Source organism: Pinus tabuliformis, chromosome 9, assembly GCF_031772625.1.
Source record: "Pinus tabuliformis cultivar Carrire ecotype Pingquan chromosome 9, CPIR1, whole genome shotgun sequence".
In the NCBI taxonomy this organism is placed as follows: Eukaryota; Viridiplantae; Streptophyta; class Pinopsida; order Pinales; family Pinaceae; genus Pinus; species Pinus tabuliformis.
The window spans coordinates 1,453,444,917-1,453,467,916 of NC_142307.1; the positions used below are offsets into that span (position 1 = coordinate 1,453,444,917).

Here is a 23,000-nt window from a genome sequence, read left to right on the forward strand (position 1 = left end):
TCTAGCAATACTCCTCACTGAGTATTACTCTGATCATCCGGCACGGTACCCGTGCTGACGCTAGGCCTTCCTACCCAACATCCTTTGCACTGTTGCATCCTGTACTGCTGCCCATGTTTCTGCCACTGCTGCATCTGTACGACAGCTCCCTCTGCATCCATGCTGTCGTTGGTCCTTCCTCCCAGCACTGCATCTGCATTGCACCTCCTCTCATCATGTTGCATTGTGTTGCCCACTGTTGCACTGCAACTCAGTTACTGAGAAGTAAGTAACTGATCTCCCAACTGACCTCCCTGTTGGGCTAGAAACACCCACTGATGCTGAAGCTCCCTCTGCCACTGACAAGTGCTCCCTCTCTCTGACCTCTGCGCTGCTGCAACAACTCCCTGCATCTCGCACCATTGCACACCTCGTTGTGCCTTCCTGCACTAGTGCAACACTCCTGTGCCTCTCACACTACTACAGCCTACTAGCTCTGCGTTGTCTCAGGACTCCTGCACTGTAGCTCTCTCTGCCGCTCCATCCGCATCCATCTCTACCCACTCAGCCAGTCCTGCTACTCCTCATTGGGGCTCCCGTAGCAAGGTCTAATCCAAGAGGCTGGGTGCCTCAAGAATCCTGCCCCTCATCGCCTGTAGTCCATCTGACTACAGCTCGATGTCTCCCCACTTCCGCTCATGTGGTGCGTGTACACTCATGGCACAGTCATCGTCTGTCAAAACTTCCTTCTCTACCTGTGTTGGTGCTGCCTTAGTCTCGGAAGACTCTCCCTTACTCTTCTTCCTTGGGCACTGGGTCGCATAATAACCCATCTCCCCACAGTGGAAGCACTTGATCTTGGAGAGATCTTTCTTCTTCCGCTTCTCCTGCTTTCCCTCAAATGCTAGGGTCACATCCTCCTCCTCCTGCAGAACTTTGATCCCTTTGTTGCTGCTACCTGTCTTCGACTGCCATCTGATCTCTTCCTGGCGAAGAGCTGCTTACATCTCGTCCCAAGGTAGGAAAGTCCCTCTACTCAGGATACTCTAGACAAACACTTCCCAATCTTCTGAGATAGCATTCAGGGCTGTCCTCACCATAAGCTCCTAATCCGATGTCGCTCCTATAGCAGTCAACTGGTCTCGGATCTCATTCAGTCCTCTAAGGAAGGTGTCAATCAATTGACCCTTCTTCATCTGATACGACCTCATCTGGTTCTCGAGCAGCATTCTTCTCTGCACAAAAGTATGCTGGTACAGGTTCTTGAGAGCCTCCCACATCTCAACTACCATTTCCTTCTCGGCTATATGTGGTACCACATGATCCTTGACCCCGTCAAGGATAATGCACTTGGCCTTCGCCATCGCCTCTTCGTACTTGTCATTATCATTGGGGTCGACTAAGATAGCCATCACCTTCAAGGCGAAGTTCTTGACACGATTCCTGTCAAGCACTAATAAGATTCTGGCCTTCTAGACTGCAAAGTTCGATGCTCCGTCCAGTCTATCCTGGTCTCTTACCCCGTGTAGTGCCATGACGCTCCTCTACTTCCCTCCTAGAAGTTCTCTGTTCAACTCCTCTGAGTCTCTAATTCCCGTCTGGAAGTTCTCTTCTGGACTCCCTCGGAGTCCTGATTTCCCTCCTAGAAATACTTCTGCCGCTTTTCGAGATGCCCCCTACTCTGATTGTCTTGTGCAACTGCACTGCTGATCTAGGTTCCTCGGCTAGAAACCCTCAGTAACAACTCCTATGGCCCTGCTCTGTCAGGTACTATTCTGACTACAGTACCTCACCAGCTCCACACTGCCATATTTCTGCAGCCTTCTAGACTCCAGCAACTGCCTCACTGTGAACTGCGTCAGCCCCTCTCTGCCCCAAGCTGGCTCTGCGTCACATCTGCGTCAGCCCTGGGATGCCCTACGTCAGCCCTCTGGCCTTCTGCGTCAGCAATGCTGGCCTCTCTGAGGCTCTGCGAAGTTCCCGACCTCCTCTGCGTGGCTCTGGCTGGTTCTGCGTCACACTTCCTTGGCTTCTGCGCTGCTAGAAACAACTTTTGTCACCTCGGGACAGCTGTTTTCTGCTGCTATTGCTCCGCGCTGCTGATGTCTTTTAGTCCTCCTGTGATCTGCAACCTCACTCTGATACCATGTTGAAGTTTATAAGTTTACTTAGTTTAGAAACCCTTCATGCACTTTTTCTGATTTATTCCTACCTACTTGTTATTTTTCTTTAACAAGTTATTTACAAAGTAAATACTGAAAATAAACACCAGTGCATGCTCAACATATTACAGATGAGCAACTAAAAGAAACAAGAACAAACACACCACATGGCACCATTATTTTTGGACCAATGTCCCCGGAAAAACCCAATGTGGGAAAACCGATGCAGCTATCTGAGAGTTTTCTTATTAAGCAATATCAAAGTACAATCTGGGTGCCAAAACTGGCCTTGCCAACAGAGAATTTCCTTAGCAACTACATCTCACAGTTTGAGAGAAATCTCCTGGTTGAAACCCTGGAAAACCCTTTCGGCAGCTCCTTAGTACAAAACTGCTCTACAACCCCAGCGTCTGCCCAAACTGGACTGCGTCAACCCCTCTCTGTCTCACGCTGGCCCTGCGTCAGCCTTTCTAGGCCTGCGTCAGCCCCAGGAGGCCCTGCGTCAGCTCTGGGAGCCTCTACGTCAGCTGCACTAGCCCCTCTAGTGCTCTGCGCAGCACTTGGCTGCCTGTGCGTGGCCCTGCGTGAGCCCTTGCTGGCTCTGCGTCACCCTCCTTGGCTGCTGTGCTGCTCTCCCGACACTATCTCTGCCTCTCTGTACTCAATGCCCCTCAGTTGCTCTCCCGACCACTTATTCTATCTCTCTTAGCAAACCCCGCTCTAGAGAATAGAATGACTGATCACTCTGGTGTCTTCTCCAAGTGACCCTCAAGTCTCCTCTTATACTTTTTCTGTTGACATCTCAACGGTCAAGATTAAGTCCCTAATCAACGACTAAGATTAGATCTGGCTTGATCCATGTCTTTTAGACCACTCTAACACAGATTCATATTAATACACATTAATATTTTATTTTTCCTAAATTTAGACTTAGGGACTCCATTAAAAATATTAATTATTTTAATATCTCCTGATCTGTTTAGAATCTGCCCAAACCCTTTCTGGGTATTGGAGATCTCATGTGCCCCAACCTCTCCACCAAATTTCGTGGCTAGAGCACATCCGATGCTACCCCAAATCAGCAATGAGAGGGGATGCAATGTAGATGCAGTGTTAGGAGGATGGACCAGCAACAGCACGAATGCAGAGGGAGTTGTCGTACGGATGCAGCAGTGGCAGTGGCAGGGCCATGGGCAACAATACATGATGCAACAGTGTAGAGGATGTTGGGCGAGGATGCCTAGCATCAGCACAGGGACCGATGCTGAAAAAATCAAGGTGATGCTTAGTGTGGAGTATTACTAGAGCACAGTGCTCGCTAAGAGGGAACGTTGATTTGAGGTAGCATCGGATGTGCTCTATCCATGAAAATTGGTGGAGAGACTAAAGCACATGAGATCTCCAAGACCTAGAAACTAGCTATTATTTTTCCACTTGGAGGATAAATCTATAAATTAGAGAGTCATTTGAGTCTCTAGCATCTTGATCTCTGGCTAGAAAATTTTTACTGAAGCAGCTTTGTAACTATTGTCCCGCTGGGAACTATTTTTTCAATCATAATAAAGACTTTGGGGTGCAATTCAAGGTGTTCTTGCTTATTGATTTGTGGTATGTGTTGACTACAGGCATCTCTATGTTGTGCTGAATATTGGTAAGATTTGCTTTTTCATTAGATGGAGATAAAACCATACTATTGATAGTTTTGGGATAATCTTAGGTGGTTTGATTCCCCATCTGATCTAACCAATTATTTTTGAGATAAATTCATAGTGCTTGCAGGTACTTTAGTCCTCGGACTCCAAGTTCACAAACTTGGGCAAGAATCATTGTTGCTTGGATTCCAAATATTTATACGATGGATTAAATCTTCGCTAAGGCTATAGTATACATAGGGGTTTCTAAAGTGTTTTTAATCATTCATCAAAGGGAAAAAATCCATCAAATATTTTCTCAAAATTTTAAAATTTTCAAAACCCTTGTATATTTGTAAATCTTGTAAATAATTTTGTAGATCTAACTTGTAAATTATTTTTTCTAACTTGGGTTTTGGGGATTTTTAGTATTTTGTATATATTTGGGGTTTGGGTGTTTTATTTTCATTTTTGCAGGTTGGATCAAGGGATCAAGTGGAAGAACAGCTAGATCTAAGCCTTTGAGGGTAAGATCTAGTCTCTAGAAAATTTTCCAGGGTCAACCACTTAAAATTTTGCAACGAATTTCAGATCAAAAGAAAGAAATTGGAATTGGAGACCTCATAAACGCTAGACGTATAGGGTATTGAGGCTATTTTTGCAGGTTTCTTATTTTCAAATCGGGGACAAAACCCATTTTCTGAAGGCCCTAGCCATTACCCAGCCTAAAGCAGTAGTGTTTGGGACCTATTTTGCAAGAATTAAGAAAGCCATAAGCCCCACAAGGGCTAGATCTCATTGCAAATAGGGGTTTCTTCGAAGAATTGGCATTTTATCTCTAACAACTTGTTTTGCAACAATTTTGGGGTTAACATTGTGTTTTCAAGTGGTCACCTTCATTGGAAGTCTTCCTAGTCATCTAGAAGGCCCTAAGGCCTCTTGGTTTTCTCTCTAAACCTTAATTTTCCACTATTTTGCTATTGTTGTAATTTTTGTTTTATAACAGTGATATAATTGCCCTAAAACACATTGAGTTGGTTGAAATACTATAAAATTGCAAAAAATTAATTTTCCTAAATTTTGGCCACTTGGGCACTCATCATCTAGCCTGTTACCGCTCAAACTAGCAGGGGGTATAAAAGGGATTCCTAAAGGGGAACTACTAGATCAAAGGGCAATGATGGAGGCTTAGCCCACTGTCACCTCAGTGAAGACTCCCTACTCTTTACGGACTTTCACCGATGGGAGGAGACTCAGTACATATAGAAAGTCACTTGTGACGAATAAATCAACCAATGGATATGAAGTGACCCTTATAATCCCTTTCCTAGAAGGGGCTTTGAGAATAGAGCTTTATTGCTTGTCAAGCAAGGTACAAAGATTTCTAGTACAATGGGGTGAGGACTTGAGGGTTAGGTTTAGAGGAATATGCTTTATGAAGGAGTTCCCCAATCCTAAAATCCTTATAGAACTTGACTTCCCAAATGGTTCTTGAAGATTTGACTTTTCAAAGGTGTGGGACCACACAGGACCAAGTTGACCCAGCCTAGGTTAAGGGGAGGGAGTTTAGCAACCGATGATAATCTTAACCTAAACAAGGCAGGGGAAAGGATCAAAACAAGAATTTTCACTTAAAGATGTTAGTTTGACCTTGTGAGGTGCTAGCCTTGGGAACACCAGGGCAAATTTTGATCTCAGACCTAGGGCTTCGAATATCTCGCAATCCCACTGTCAGAATTATTTCAAATTTGGAGGAGACCTTGAGGACACACCAACGCAGGAGGGGCTAGGAGATCGAACTTTTTCTAGGGATACTTTGTTGGGAAATTGATGCCCTAGGTGGCCCAGTGTGGCTAGACCTAGAAAAGAGAGAAAAAGGTGAAGAAATAGGTTTAAAGTGACCACATTTTGATGGATCAGTGCCTAATTCCTCTTGGGGATATGGAGTCAAGGAGAACTATGAAGATGGATCTCGTTTCTTGTTCAAGGAGGCTCTCAAAGTCAACTTCGTCCAATGTTAAGGGCAAGAGAAGAAAAGTGACCTTAAAAGCATTTATACTTCGTTTCAAATGGAGAAGGCTTGTCAAGGTAACTTTGACCTCTAGGAAAATTCGTTCATCAAACATGGCTCATACATATAGATAAGCTATATAGAAACATAATTCCACATTGATGTTGTAAATGCATGCAACAACTAGCCCTAAAATAGCGAAAATCTCATGATCAATGTATGCAGCAAAGTAAAAGAAAATAGCATCAAAATTGTACTTACATGTAAGAGAATATATCCAACCATCAACACATTTGCAATATAAGAAGCTCCAAGATAAGAAGACCCAATCCACACATCAAAATTCATCCATGATCCAAAAATATCCTCCAAGGAAAAATGTGAAGTTCTCAACAAAAAGAATGATCCAAGTCAAGTGACGATACAAAGTGAATTCATCTAAATCCTATTTATACACTCATTAGGAGTTTGAATTACCTAATTGGGCCTACATTAGCCCCTAAAATAAAATAATGTGCAAATTAACTAACTTTTGGTGACAAGCCCACCAAACTAGCTCACAAATAAAATAATAAGCCTCTCAAGAGGTCAAATAATAATCTATGCATGTCGTAGGGCCCTCCAAGAGGCCTGATGAGGTCCATAAGTGCCATAATGATGAATAGGACCCTCAAAAGTGATGGACAAGGGGGTGACCCCTTGTTCTCCAAACAATAAACCTATGGTGCTCCCAAGGGGTGTGGGAATACACCAATAACCTCATGGGTCTCCAAGTAAGTCTAAGATGCTTGTAGATCATATGTAAGGGCTCAAATGATGGAATAAATGATGCCACATCAGTGTGCAAGTCCTGGATCACCTGCCAAGTTTATGGTGCAACTAAGGGGCCGGCTGGGCATGGTGTACTAGGTGCATCTTCCTCGTCCAATAGGTGAATCACGAGCAATCTTTGAACATCCTCAGGGATCCGTCGAGTGTTGTCTACCGCTATGAAGGCCCATGGCTCTCAACACACACCCTACATGTGCCAATGTGGCCCTCTTGAGGGTTAGGATCCTGTATAGGGAGACCAAACCCAAGACGGAGACCATCTGCAATCCTGCATAAGATCCAATGCCTCCCCTAGACTTCCAGTACAACAAGTCATTACAGAAATTGAGTAAATGAGCTTACCAACCATGGACCACAGGTGGGGACTTCATAATGGCCTACCCTTCCATAATGGGCTTCGGGATGTGCCACTGTCTCCCAAACTCCAAATGGGGTTAACCAAGTATCCTATTAGGTGGCTTCTACGTTTAAAGGGGATAATATGTTCAAGGTGCATCCTTTAAAAGGTGGTGGCATGTGATAGAGAGGTGAATGAAGTAGGGGATGAGAAGGGGCAACCCTAGGCCACATGCTAGGGTGCAAGGGTAGCTAATAAAAAGGGAAGCCCACACTTGGGTTTATAATGTATAGGTGGGAGCAATCGTAGTACAAGAGGTGCCCCAGCCTTAATGTTTTCACCCTTCTTTATATTCCTGTTATTTTTTTACGATTTTTCCCAGATTAACTACTCGGGGCTCAAGGGGTAAGAGCACGATGTATGAGATATAGCAGTGAATACCCCCTTTTCAATTAGGGTGGTTCATTGCCCACCAGGGGTTGGGACAATCACAGGTTCCTTTATGATGAAGGAGGCTCATAGAACCTGTAGGAACCAAGGTGATGGCCATGATGATGGCGTAAAGCCCATGTATTGGATTTTGCCCATGTGCTAAATGTGTTTGTCCTAGTCATCTTTTGCATTTTGTTGTACATTTTCCTGTTGAATGTGGTCAAATATGCTTTTACTTTTCTTTTAGCTGCATCATCATCTTTTGCATTTTGTTGTACATTTTCCTGTTGAATGTGGTCAAATATGCTTTTACTTTTCTTTTAGCTGCATCAACCTCTGGAGCATCATTCCAGGCCTGACCCAAGATGTGGGCAAGGGGAAGAGGAAAGCTAGCCATGGGCCCAGTGGGGGCATGTGGACCCAGGTGAGAGAAATGATGAATGGGGAAGTAATGAATGGAAAGGGGGTAATATATGCGGATAAGGGAGCGGGACTAGGCAACCAAAATCAAAGTTTCTAGTGAAATACCATCCATAAATCCAAATGGTCAGTAAAAGAGATCCCACGGGACTAGAATCCAAGGTTAATATTCAAAAGGGGTCTAGGGGATGAGCACAGACCTAACCCATTCTTTCCACCGAATCACCCCGTTAATCCATGCCCAAAAGTGTCCATGATAAGCAAACTACAATACTTAATTACCAAATGACAAGGGATATCTGTAGGTTCAGGAGGCCCACCTTCAAACATCCAATCATGGTAGATGGGTGAGGGACCACATGGTTGGCTCAGGTGGCGGAGAAATGGTACAATGAGCTAGCTGGTTGCTACAAGGGACTACTGGCTTCCGGCTGAGGACCATCTTGGAGAAAAAAATTCTCCAAGAGATATCACCCACAAAATGGTGGGTAACATAGCCTAGATCTAATTTTTTGTTTGCTGGAATTTACTAAATAACTGAGTATATCAGATCTGAAATTTTTGGAATAACGCACCTAAAAAGACTCGAAAAAAAAATAGTTTGAAAATTTTCTTCCAAGTTTTGGGCCTAATTAGCACTTGTTGTGGCATCAATAGCTCAGTGACTTTCTGTTTACTTACTGTTGTAACAAGTTATATCAGATCTGAATATTTTCTTAATCATACACATTAAGAAGCCCTAAAAACTCATAAAAGCTCATTGGTAAATTTGTTTAAGTTTTCAAGAAGTTCTGGGCATATCTTGGCACTAGTAACTCACTAAGTGCATGATTTTCTTACTGCTGTAATATGAGTTTTCAGATCTGATTTTTGCTGAACATAATATCTTAAAAGGGTTGAGAAATCATAGTTTTACCTTGGCAAGTTGTTGGGCATCTCAGTAATCATCCCTAGTCACTATATGCTTGTTATCTCTTGGATTTAAAGTGATTTCCTAACTGCTGTCATAAGGCTAATAAGTGTTGAAATTTCTGAAGTGTTATTGTTAATTTTGATTATCTAAGTTTGCACTTAAAGCACTCACATATCTAGGCTCTAATTTGTTGATCTTGTTGATGGTTTTAAGTCACTGTGGGCATTTGAAATCTAATTGGCATCTTGTGGATTGATATATTGGTTAACATTGGCACTTGTATCCCACTGCATCCAACTGAATCTACTTCACCTAGATTGTAAATTACATTACAAGCTTATTTCAGATTTCTTCTTGAAACATTGAAGTAAATTATTGAAGCAACCTACACCAAATTAAATATTATTCTAAAACATAGAAATTGAACAAGGAAAACACATAGGTCACCGTTATTTTTGGACAAATATCCCTGGAAAAACCCAATGCGGGAAAATCGGTGCAACAGCGCTGATGTTTTATTATTATTAAGAAGTGGTTCTGAATAGAACTTTGGATGCCTTCCGACAATCTAGTTACAGAGAAAAAGACACTACAGAAAACTTAGTGAGATTACCTCACTTCACCCGACAAATCCCTCTGTTCCAGCAACTGAACCTACTATCCCCGGCTACAACTGCGCTGCCCCTTCGCAGTAATTGCGTGGGCCTGGGTGGAGCTCTCTGAGGTTCTACGTCAGCTCTGCGCTAGGTCTCACTGCCTCCTGGAGCTCTGACGTCAACCTTCTCGGTTGATCCAACTGCTCCCCGGCAAGTTTCAGATTTCTAAAAGAGGACAAATCTTCCTCTGCGCTAGCCATTTTGGCCCTGCGTCAAGCACTGCGTGGGCCCTCTTGGCCCAGCGCCAGTCCTCCCTGGGTCTGCGCTGCCTCCACTAGTGTATCTCTACCTCTCTGCTAAGTATTCGGGGTTCCAAAGAAGATCCTCCAACCCAACTATCCTTGCCCCTCTGCTGCAAGAGATCTCCTCAATCGATTTTTCCTCTTGAGAACTTCTCACTTCAGAAAATCGATTTCTTGATCTCTCTTGGTTTCTCTTCCAAATGACCCTCAAGCCCCTTCTTATATCTTCTTGTTGGACAAGCAACGGCCTAGATTAAATCTTAATCAAAGGCTCAGATCGTTTTGGCTTGATCCGTGTCTTTTTCTAGAAGTTTCACCCATGATTAGATTAATACCCATTAATATTTTAATTTTCCTAAGTTTAGACTTAGGAACCCCATTAAAAATATTAATTATTTTAATAAAATCACTTCTAGGTGGAATTTCCCAAACGCTTTCTGGATTCTTTGGAATACATGTGCCCAAGCCTCCCTGCACAATTTGAGGCTTAGAGCAATTCCGATGTAGCCCAAATCAACAATTTTATGATTGCTTTCTAATCATTGTTAAGTACTCTTGTCATTAAAGGCTAATCACAAATTTAAGTACTTAAAGACTTAACCAATCTTAACTCAAGAACTTCACTCATCCATCTTGCATTTCATTCTAAGAGTAGTTGCACTTAACAACTTACCTCCAAGCATAAGCTTGGTTGATAGACTCCTAGGGCAACCCTTTCTCATCTGACTTGAGGGATTCAACTCTTCTTGGTGGTTAACACAGTGACCTTGTAGTCGTCAGAGCCACAGTCTCTGCAGCGCCGGAGGCACTAGGTGGTTGGAACACAGGGGGAGGTATCGTTAATCAGGCCACTGCCTGCTTCCCGTTGGCTTCCATCGCACAACTTACCCTAAGGACTATTTCTCAAAACAGTTAAGGGAGAGGTTCAACTTAGATTAGGCATTTAATCTAAAATTAACTAAGATTCTTGCATCACACTTAGGTCTTAGGAGTTGCATTTCATATCGGTTAGTCGTTCATATAAGCAGCGGTTGTCCATTCGATTACTTGGCTTTAATTTATAATAAGCAAGAGATTTTGACTCCATCAGGCACTGGTCTCAATTGTAAATTCAATAGAATCCTTAATCTTGCCAAATTTTACCAAGTAGCTAGGCCATTCAACTGTCTCCCAGACAAGTTGGTTCCCAACTTGTTTTCCATCATCTCATCTCCATAAGGACTACCCCCCATAGCTTGTTGTTGGGAGACAACTAGAATGGAGTGGGTGGGGATCAGAGTGACAGCCCCCGCTCTGAGCGGTTGTCACGGTGCTTGTACAATCCGAGCGACAGCAGGGACCTTTGAAGATATTGGTTGGAAGAATCATAGCCCATCTCGACCTACCTCTAAAAGTCGTTTTATTCCCCCCTATTATTAACTCAATCCCATCTAAGCCTTAAGGAACCCTCCCTATATGGCCTCTCTTCAACCTTGAAGGAATGCAGAGAATCTGTAACTAGTGGATAGCATAGGTGAGGTCAACCTTACTACTGCATTTGAGAAAGAGAAGCATTTGGATGATGCTAGAATTGAGGCACAAGGGAGCATCCAAGAAAAAGCATGCCATGGGCACAAAATTTCGTAATTTACTTTTTAAGCTTTAATATGTTTTGTCATTGCTTAAGAAATATTAAGGCAGTACAATTGCCAAGCCAAAAGAGACTGGAATAAGGAAGATAGACCTTGTGAAGATGGATATGCAGTTTTACAATTTGGATACTCAAATATGGCCACCCAATTCAACCAGAACATCTTATAGTATAAATTATATACATTATTGTGGAAAAAAAAAATCTTTTATCAAGCATCCATTTTACACCTTTTTTGAAATTTTCAAAATGCACCACCGATATTAAAGAAGTTTAAAAACAGAAAAAAGAACAACGTTATGGTATAGACAAAGGACCTAACTTTAAATATTCAATTGATAAGTGTTTTTCACTTTATGCAAACTGATAAGTGGTTTTCACTTTCTGCAAACTACTTACCAAGAAAGTGTGCTAATCCATCCATGCCTTCAGGGTCACTACATGATCCAACAGATACATTCATGGATGCAGCAGCCTAAAACATAAGAAAAATAAATTAGACATGCGAAAATTAAAGCACAAAATGAATAAAAGATGAATATGTGTGAAGTGTTAACACTCTATTTATTTCCAATCATGTCACATATTTTTACATAAATTTACAAAATAGTTTCATTTTTCAAAAACATATATTTGTTTGAAAAATTGTACAACACAAATGATAAGCCATTTCAAATAAACATGCCATAGGTAACAAGTACATTAGAGGTTTCAAGAAGATAAGCATATTTTTACAACGTCGGTACCTTCCAATACTGATGAAAGATCTCTCAAGTACTTCTTGCTCAAAAAATCAATTAACATGCCCAAAACCCAAAACATGTGATATCACATTAATTATTAGGAGAATGAAAAAATCTGGGTGCTTCATTTTGAGGTAGATTTTGCCATCAATATTTCTCTCTTACCTACATGATCCTTCTTAGTTACATATTACTCTTCGGCTAGTCGTGCAAGAGCCAAAGTTCAATTACAATTGTTGCTGAAAATGTGGCAAATGCATGTGGTGTGATTTTCCCCAGTGAAATTCAAGCTTTTTTAACCACATACACAAGTATAAATTCCAATGGTTTTTAATAGAGATGTTCTTGGCATATTTTTTTGAAATTTCATCTTTCATATCTCACATATCTATTATACTTCTCATATCTAATAACTACAAAATATACCTAAGCATAAACATCACACAATACAACAAAAACAGAATTTATGTGCTCTCCTCATAACGCAATACGTATCAACATTAACACCTCTAGGAGTGGAACCCTAATAATATTATGGAGTAAACTTGGGGAGGATGAAACCACCATCGAACAATGCAGACTTATCAAGATGGATAGCCAATTCATTATCAATGCCCAACCACACAAGAATAGCACCCATTCTATAGGTAATCAGGGATTGACTAGGATTCTCACCACCCATATGGATGACTAAGCAACAAAGAAAGAAATGAATAAGCATGACATATTGAGTTGCAAATTGGTAAGCCAAGTCAAAGTTGGTTCTTCCTAATGTTTTGAGATGTGACAACAATGTATATTTGGTAATCATGAAAAGACAATTGCCACTAGCTCACTAATCACCTAACCAAGGGAGATGGTTTGTGATCTAGCCTTATTAATCTAGATTGAGATTATATTTCTTGGCACACCAATCAAAAAGTTTCTCAATGAAGCAATCCTTCCATCGTTGTCGTTAGATCCCCCTGTTGTCACGCAGATTGACACGACAACGCTCAGACCGGGGCTGTCACTCTGATCCCCGATCCCTCTGTTTAAGCCTGTCTCCCGCGGCTAAGGGGGGTAGACCCTGTGAGGTGATGAGACCAACTGTCGACCAGTTGGTTGGGAGACACGAGATACGATGATAAAAGGGCTCGATGGATTTGGTTAATTTAGCAGACCAGTGCCTTGTGGAGTTAATGTTTAAATGATTACTTTTTAAATGATATAGAAACATGGACCATGAACAGCAATCATCTATCATCAGCTAAACACACAATGCTCTTAAAATGACAAAAACGATATCCAGCAGCTAAAAATTTGAAAAGATGAATGCTTTTAAATCACCACGAGAATCATAAACCATCAACCAGATATCAATTTCGCATCTCGGCTTGAAAACTTAGATCTCAGCATGAAAGATATAACGCGAAAGCAACTGAAAATGATTTTCCACAAAAAAAAAAATTATTTTTTTTATTTTTTATTTTTTATTTTTTTTAAATCTTTTTTCAATTTTTATTTTTCAATGTTATAAAAATAAAAAAAAATTCCTAAAAGGTTAAAATTCTAAAAAAAAAACTAAATTCTAATCATTTAAAAATAAAACTAAAAAAATATATTTTTTCATTTTTCATTTTTTATTCCAAAATCAAAAAATAAAAAATTAAAATCTAATTAAAGCTAAATCTAAAAAAATCTAAAATCTATATACTATACAAATTGCTAAACTAAACTAAAAAAAAATAACTTGAAATTTAAAAAAAACTAACCAAACTTAAAAGTATAGAAAATATATACATAAAATTAAATCTAAAAAAATCTGATAAACGAAAATCTAAAGCACTAAAATCTAAATAAAATAAACTCTAAACTAAATTAAAGGAAATCTAAATTAAAATCCAAATTTGAAAAATCTAATACGTAACAAACATGAAAATAGCAAATCGTATTTTTTTCTTTTTTCTAAAAAAAACAAAACGACATTATATTTGGACCCTAATCCTAAGAAACTTATGCGACTGTGCCTCAAGCCGTAATGTGATTTAAACGTAAGAGAATAACGACAGAGCCAAACCGAGACGCGTCCAAAAATTGTAGAAGGTAACCACGCAAATATCATTCAGAAAAAATGCAGTTTGAGACTGTGCCTGCGGCAAAGGGAAATGACTGAGTGTGATAATGCGAATGAAGGAATCGATTTTACCTGGCCGCCGACGGAAATGATACGCAGACACAAGAAGAAAACCTGGCGATTTTGATTGAGCTACCTGACTCCGGAACGCACCATTAACTCACGCTGAGGACCGATCAACATTGTCTTGACAGCAACGTGCTTGGACCGGTTTTCTGCTGCGTCTTTGCTGAATCGATTTGAGACTTGCTGCCTGTGTGATGATGGTCGACTGCCCAGTTTTGTCTTTCAGATGAAACTCCGCTTCTGAGAAAATTTCTGGTGTTTGAAAGTTTTGGACGGCAGGCAGAAGTAATACAGCTTCCAAAGTTACTCATTACAACACACAGAATGTCTGCTGGCATTTGCTGAGTAATTGGACCGTTTCATGTGAGCCTTTGCCTGATGCATACACGTGATGGCCTGGCTTTGTTATGCCTATCAAACTTTCTCAAGGGTATCGCACAACGACTGTGTCTCCGCCAACTGATTGCAAAACGATGCAGCTAGTGATGGAATAGGAAGGAGCAGCGAAAGTGGTGAAACAGATAGATACACATTCAGCAGTTTCGTTTGGTGGCAGGAAGCTATTTGAAGATGATATCTCTGGAGAGACCCTGTTCCTGCAATTTCAAGACAATAGACAAAACCCTAATGAAAAATTGAACAAAAATTTGAAACCCTAGAACAAAAAAAATCTGAAACCCTAAGACAGCTAATTAATTTACAAATTTGGCCCCTTCACAGCCAGATTTAACAATAAGAACAGGAAAATTTTAAAGAAAAGAAATTTCAGATTGTCACTGTGAAAAAACTTCAAAAATTCTCTCATGCAGATCAGAAAAATAAAACCGAATAATAGACCCAGGATCAAAATCCACTGGGCTCAGCAGAAAATGCTTGTGGGAGTTGGCTGGTTCAGCCGAGAACTTCCCCTAACGCCCACCAAATCTTCTTCAACAAGGGTTTTTCTGCACAGCTCAGAAACAACCATTAGTAAGAGGGCAAGAATGCTGCTAGATTTCAGGAAGTAATGGAGATACCTGCCATTACTTCAGAAAACCTACAACATTCAGACCCTAGCACGTGAGCAAGATACCTGTACTCACAATGCTCTGAAAACCAGCTACTATCAATGACTGAAAATAAAATATGCAGAAACTAAAACAATCTCACAGCATTTTAAGAGAGTAACACCAGCAAGATATGGACCCCAAAGTCTTCTTTATTAACCAGAAACAGATTTACAAGAGAGCTTCTTCAGTCTTAGACTCACAGATCGAAATGACCCCCTAAGACCCTATATAAAGGAAATGATCCTAACGGCTAGTTCAAGTGATCCATGTAGAAATGATCTCGATCGTTGATGAGGATCAAGACATCTCTTGATCTCATTCGTCGATTTATTAACTTAAAATATTATTATTTTATTAGTTAGGGTTTTTGCTTGATTTTTTTAATTTTTTATTATTTTTCATTATTTTATTATTTTTATCCATTTTTTAATTTTTTAATTCATTTTAAAATGGATCACTGAACTAAACCTTCGGAAACATCACCTAGGACCTAGGACTTAGGACTCATGAGGGGATTTAAAACATTTCTCGACCCTCAGGACACATTACATCATGACTTTTACAAAATTACATCTTAAGGGACAAACCCATTTAATACAGACCCTCACAAAACACCCAGCTCTGCGACACAACGATAATCTAGCAGATCAACACACTAGGATTCTCCTAAAGTTCTAATGACAAAATCAATCCCGGCTTTGGGGTCAGGTTTGAAGGAAAACTCTGCCGATCCGAGGATCGGTGAGACAAAAAACCTTCCGGGACGTAGATTATCATTAGAAAGTTAGGTCCACCTAGGCAAATTACATACATGACTTCATGTCTGCTAAGATTATTTACAGCTAATACATGCAGACTGGGTTTACAATCAGAAAGATCAAACTGCTGATGATGGTAGGCTGGCACGGACACGTCGCTCAGGAGCTGCCCCTTTCTACCAAGCAAAGGGGGGAGTACTGCATGGGTAGTTGACCAGTAGTGGTCAACATCTGGCTCCACTTGGGGACACGTTGCTGCTTGCAGGAATGTGAGAATCCAGAATCTGCATCCATACAACACAAAAATAAGTAGCGTCCATCCAAAAATCATCATATAACATTAAGCACAATAAAGATAAAAGCTCTTCATTTATTAACTATCTAAAGCAGAAATGAAAATGCGGAAAAACAAGGAGTAGGGTTAGCAATACGATACAAAAGGATGCCCTACGGCATCAGATGTGTTCAATATAGTGCATACTAAGCATTTGCCTGCTTTCAGGCAAATCTGTGGGCTGCTTGTCGGATGTGCCATGTCCAATTTTGCATATGGTAGGACTTTTTCCTATCCGAAAATCAAGCTGCTCACGGCCGTCTGATGTATCAAATCTTCGTCTCATCTTCTTTCTCTTACGTTTTTTCTTTCTGGCAGGTGGAATTATTGATGACCTGGAACTTTCTGTTTCAAAACTATCAGATGAAGTACGCATGATATGTCCTTCTTTAGCCCGCATCTGATCTTTATCATTCTTAAGTCTGTCCGGATCACCTTCAATTAACCATCTTTCAATCGAATCAACAACCTCCTCATAATAAGATGGATCTTGTTGCAGCACATGAGAAGGCTCCTGATCTATTGATGTCACCCGGTTTCTTTCATCTTCCAATTGCTGAAACCTTTGAACTTGTATTCTAAATGCATCTATCTGACTAGAGTGTTCAACCTTTACAGCACTGATTTGTCTGGCATGGTGCTCTTGCATGTCTTTTATTACTTTATCATTCACTTCCTTTATGTCCATCAAGCAATGCTGCATAAAATTTATTTCTTCTTTATGATTTGCTTGTATGTCAGCCACTTGATTATTATGATTGAAAGTCATGATGGTCATTTCCTCATCCATGGTTAATAGCTTATTTTGCATAGAGTCAATTTCCCTATCATGATCAGTTTTCATGGTCACCATATTTTCCTCTAAGACTGACATCTTGCTATGCATGATTCTAATTTCTGTTTCATAATTAGTTTTTATGGCCTCAATTTCCTTAGCATGCTGATTTTGCGTGAGCTCCAACTCCCTATTACGTTTTTCTAGGTGGGTGCATAAAGTTTTGACATCATTGATAAGACTAGTTTGATTGCTTTCCATATTTCTTACCAGCATCATTAGATCTTGTATAATTTGCTTTTGTTCTTCCTTTTCACTATTATTTGTCCTTGCTTTTCCACTATGATGATCTGCAATATTTCCGGTTGATGACACATTCTGATCTTGAAATCTTTCTTCAACAGCTGAATTACTTTCTTTATGATCAACAATTTTAGAAGGCAATCTGTTTGGATAACCATATCTATCTTTAAAAGCATCAACAATGTCTTCTAAAGAAGTGAAAGAATCCTTAGGAAAACTGTTAAACCAATTTAAAGCATCATCTTCTAAAGTAAGGACAAATAAACGCATTTTGATATCTTCATGATTAAACTGAGGGGATCTGCAATATATGATCATGATGCGATCAAACAAGCCTAGATGCCTTCTAACAGCGATTGGATCACCACCTGAAAAAATAGGTAATTTAGGAGTGGCCTCCTCCGGAAGATCATGGAGACGGTGAGTAAAACGACATGGTTTAAATGAATAATCCATGATGAACAATAAGGGATCAGATGGATGATAGAACTAGCTCTTTGCTCAAGAAAATCAAAAGGTGAAAGAAGTGGAGTCGCCACTTGAACAATAAAACTGATTCTAAGATCCAAGAAGAAACCACAAGCAGATACGAGGAAAGATTCTTGTCTGGGAAAAATGAGAAAAGTGGAGTCGCCACCCAAACAAGAAACAAAACCGAAGAGATGCTGCTGATATATGATGAAAAGATGCCAGAATATTGAATCTGCCAGCTCAAATGAGAGGTGAGAAGATGTGAAGATGAATGTCGATGAAACCCCAAGAACAGAAAAACTCTGTCCCCGGCAACGGCGCCAAAAATGTTGTCACGCAGATTGACACGACAACGCTCAGACCGGGGGCTGTCACTCTGATCCCCGATCCCTCTGTTTAAGCCTGTCTCCCGCGGCTAAGGGGGGTAGACCCTGTGAGGTGATGAGACCAACTGTCGACCAGTTGGTTGGGAGACACGAGATACGATGATAAAAGGGCTCGATGGATTTGGTTAATTTAGCAGACCAGTGCCTTGTGGAGTTAATGTTTAAATGATTACTTTTTAAATGATATAGAAACATGGACCATGAACAGCAATCATCTATCATCAGCTAAACACACAATGCTCTTAAAATGACAAAAACGATATCCAGCAGCTAAAAATTTGAAAAGATGAATGCTTTTAAATCACCACGAGAATCATAAACCATCAACCAGATATCAATTTCGCATCTCGGCTTGAAAACTTAGATCTCAGCATGAAAGATATAACGCGAAAGCAACTGAAAATGATTTTCCACAAAAAAAAAAAAAAAAAATTTTTTTTATTTTTTATTTTTTATTTTTTTTAAATCTTTTTTCAATTTTTATTTTTCAATGTTATAAAAATAAAAAAAAAATTCCTAAAAGGTTAAAATTCTAAAAAAAAAACTAAATTCTAATCATTTAAAAATAAAACTAAAAAAATATATTTTTTCATTTTTCATTTTTTATTCCAAAATCAAAAAATAAAAAATTAAAATCTAATTAAAGCTAAATCTAAAAAAATCTAAAATCTATATACTATACAAATTGCTAAACTAAACTAAAAAAAAATAACTTGAAATTTAAAAAAAACTAACCAAACTTAAAAGTATAGAAAATATATACATAAAATTAAATCTAAAAAAATCTGATAAACGAAAATCTAAAGCACTAAAATCTAAATAAAATAAACTGTAAACTAAATTAAAGGAAATCTAAATTAAAATCCAAATTTGAAAAATCTAATACGTAACAAACATGAAAATAGCAAATCGTATTTTTTTCTTTTTTCTAAAAAAAACAAAACGACATTATATTTGGACCCTAATCCTAAGAAACTTATGCGACTGTGCCTCAAGCCGTAATGTGATTTAAACGTAAGAGAATAACGACAGAGCCAAACCGAGACGCGTCCAAAAATTGTAGAAGATAACCACGCAAATATCATTCAGAAAAAATGCAGTTTGAGACTGTGCCTGCGGCAAAGGGAAATGACTGAGTGTGATAATGCGAATGAAGGAATCGATTTTACCTGGCCGCCGACGGAAATGATACGCAGACACAAGAAGAAAACCTGGCGATTTTGATTGAGCTACCTGACTCCGGAACGCACCATTAACTCACGCTGAGGACCGATCAACATTGTCTTGACAGCAACGTGCTTGGACCGGTTTTCTGCTGCGTCTTTGCTGAATCGATTTGAGACTTGCTGCCTGTGTGATGATGGTCGACTGCCCAGTTTTGTCTTTCAGATGAAACTCCGCTTCTGAGAAAATTTCTGGTGTTTGAAAGTTTTGGACGGCAGGCAGAAGTAATACAGCTTCCAAAGTTACTCATTACAACACACAGAATGTCTGCTGGCATTTGCTGAGTAATTGGACCGTTTCATGTGAGCCTTTGCCTGATGCATACACGTGATGGCCTGGCTTTGTTATGCCTATCAAACTTTCTCAAGGGTATCGCACAACGACTGTGTCTCCGCCAACTGATTGCAAAACGATGCAGCTAGTGATGGAATAGGAAGGAGCAGCGAAAGTGGTGAAACAGATAGATACACATTCAGCAGTTTCGTTTGGTGGCAGGAAGCTATTTGAAGATGATATCTCTGGAGAGACCCTGTTCCTGCAATTTCAAGACAATAGACAAAACCCTAATGAAAAATTGAACAAAAATTTGAAACCCTAGAACAAAAAAAATCTGAAACCCTAAGACAGCTAATTAATTTACAAATTTGGCCCCTTCACAGCCAGATTTAACAGTAAGAACAGGAAAATTTTAAAGAAAAGAAATTTCAGATTGTCACTGTGAAAAAACTTCAAAATTTCTCTCATGCAGATCAGAAAAATAAAACCGAATAATAGACCCAGGATCAAAATCCACTGGGCTCAGCAGAAAATGCTTGTGGGAGTTGGCTGGTTCAGCCGAGAACTTCCCCTAACGCCCACCAAATCTTATTCAACAAGGGTTTTTCTGCACAGCTCAGAAACAACCATTAGTAAGAGGGCAAGAATGCTGCTAGATTTCAGGAAGTAATGGAGATACCTGCCATTACTTCAGAAAACCTACAACATTCAGACCCTAGCACGTGAGCAAGATACCTGTACTCACAATGCTCTGAAAACCAGCTACTATCAATGACTGAAAATAAAATATGCAGAAACTAAAACAATCTCACAGCATTTTAAGAGAGTAACACCAGCAAGATATGGACCCCAAAGTCTTCTTTATTAACCAGAAACAGATTTACAAGAGAGCTTCTTCAGTCTTAGACTCACAGATCGAAATGATCCCCTAAGACCCTATATAAAGGAAATGATCCTAACGGCTAGTTCAAGTGATCCATGTAGAAATGATCTCGATCGTTGATGAGGATCAAGACATCTCTTGATCTCATTCGTCGATTTATTAACTTAAAATATTATTATTTTATTAGTTAGGGTTTTTGCTTGATTTTTTTAATTTTTTATTATTTTTCATTATTTTATTATTTTTATCCATTTTTTAATTTTTTAATTCATTTTAAAATGGATCACTGAACTAAACCTTCGGAAACATCACCTAGGACCTAGGACTTAGGACTCATGAGGGGATTTAAAACATTTCTCGACCCTCAGGACACATTACATCATGACTTTTACAAAATTACATCTTAAGGGACAAACCCATTTAATACAGACCCTCACAAAACACCCAGCTCTGCGACACAACGATAATCTAGCAGATCAACACACTAGGATTCTCCTAAAGTTCTAATGACAAAATCAATCCCGGCTTTGGGGTCAGGTTTGAAGGAAAACTCTGCCGATCCGAGGATCGGTGAGACAAAAAACCTTCCGGGACGTAGATTATCATTAGAAAGTTAGGTCCACCTAGGCAAATTACATACATGACTTCATGTCTGCTAAGATTATTTACAGCTAATACATGCAGACTGGGTTTACAATCAGAAAGATCAAACTGCTGATGATGGTAGGCTGGCACGGACACGTCGCTCAGGAGCTGCCCCTTTCTACCAAGCAAAGGGGGGAGTACTGCATGGGTAGTTGACCAGTAGTGGTCAACACCCCCCATCCTCACTAAGATCTTTCTCCTTCATATACTTCCTATAGTTCATCCATGACTTGCTCAAATGACTATTGTTGGAACTTGGTGTATGAGAATACAAAGAATATCCCCATCACCCCTCACACTAACCTTGTTGATACATGGCTACAAACCAAACTATCTGAAAAATGGAGAGTGACAACAATGAGAAGCATGACCACTGCACCCCTACCCATATGAATAATCAATCTTTAAAAAGTTGCTAGGGGGAACCAACAAAAAGAACCTCCCTTTTTGCTACTGAATTAAAGGCCTTAAAGCATCTAGGAACCTATCACCGAAAGGACAAGATTCCACATATAAAAAAGGAAAACAACTTGTCACTACAACCAAGATAGGAACTCTATACTCAAGCACATAGAGGCCCATCACAGTTGTTTGAAGCCCATCATTCCCTTGTAGTCAAAGAGAAATTTGAGGAAACTGACAAGAAGGGGAGGGGCGTAGAAGAGTAGGACACCTAGCAACCAAAGAACCTTTTATATTTTCTCCTCTAGACCCTTGAAATGTCCAAGATAAGTACTCTATGTTTCAATTTTAAGTTACCACTCAATGATATGTTTGTAATTCAATTGTTGGGATGATTTTAGATAACAAGGATGAATTTGATGAAGCAATAGCAGTGTTGCGAAAATCGCGATAATATCGGAAAATTGCGATTTTTTGAGTTTGGCGATATTATCACCTGATTTTTATGCTAATTTTTTTTTCACAAAAAATCGCGAAGGAGGTGGAGGTGACACAACCTACCCAAGCTACGCCTGTCACTAGTAGAGGACGTGGTCTACCTCCTGTAGCTCCTAGTTCTTCAGCTTCTAGAGCACAACAGAGTCCACTGCCAACTCCATTGGCATCTACATCTAGACAGGCAGAGGAAATCAGTAGTACTAGACTTTAGTTATTTGGTTCATTTCTTTGTATATGAAATTATGACTCATGATATGAGATACATTATTATATTTTTTGTTGATATTTTGAGGCTGAGTTGGGACTCAGGAGTCAGGACTTACTATTCAGGACATGATTCACTGTTATGTGTGATGTAGCACTAGAAATGATATTACACATCTTATATATTAGTTATTTTATCATATTTATGTGTCAATGTATTTATTTTATGTTGTAGATGCTTTAGATATTAAAAAAATTGAAAAAAAATGAATATTTTTGTATTTTACGATTTTTTCCCGATTTTTACTGATTTTTTCCCGATTTTTACGATTTTTTCCGATTTTTTCCCCTCGCCGATAATATCCCGATAACGATTACTACAACATTGAGGAATAGCCATCCTGGAAAATATTCTCCAACCCAAAATCAATAAGGATAACAAGTGGTGGGAGAGTGTCATAGAAATAATGACTAACAAAAAGGAGATAACACTCAAACAACAATAAGACATGAAAGTTGGCGAGAGGACATCTCACAGCAAGAAGCTGTCAAGACCATAATGGCTCACTCACAAACGATAGAGAAAATCTCACCAAGACCAATATCAAGATAGATGTATCATA

General features: G+C 39.6%; 1 protein-coding gene across 2 annotated transcripts in view; it reads right to left on the reverse strand.

The window, feature by feature from the left end:
• Nucleotides 1-23,000, reverse strand: part of LOC149154060 (insulin-degrading enzyme-like 1, peroxisomal) — a 699,115-nt gene that overhangs the window by 589,227 nt on the left and 86,888 nt on the right. For both annotated transcript variants that reach the window (XM_089445417.1, XM_089445416.1), the window contains exon 2: nt 11,644-11,719. In XM_089445417.1, the coding sequence (XP_089301543.1) occupies nt 11,644-11,719 (76 nt within the window). The remainder of the gene's footprint in view (nt 1-11,643; nt 11,720-23,000) is intronic.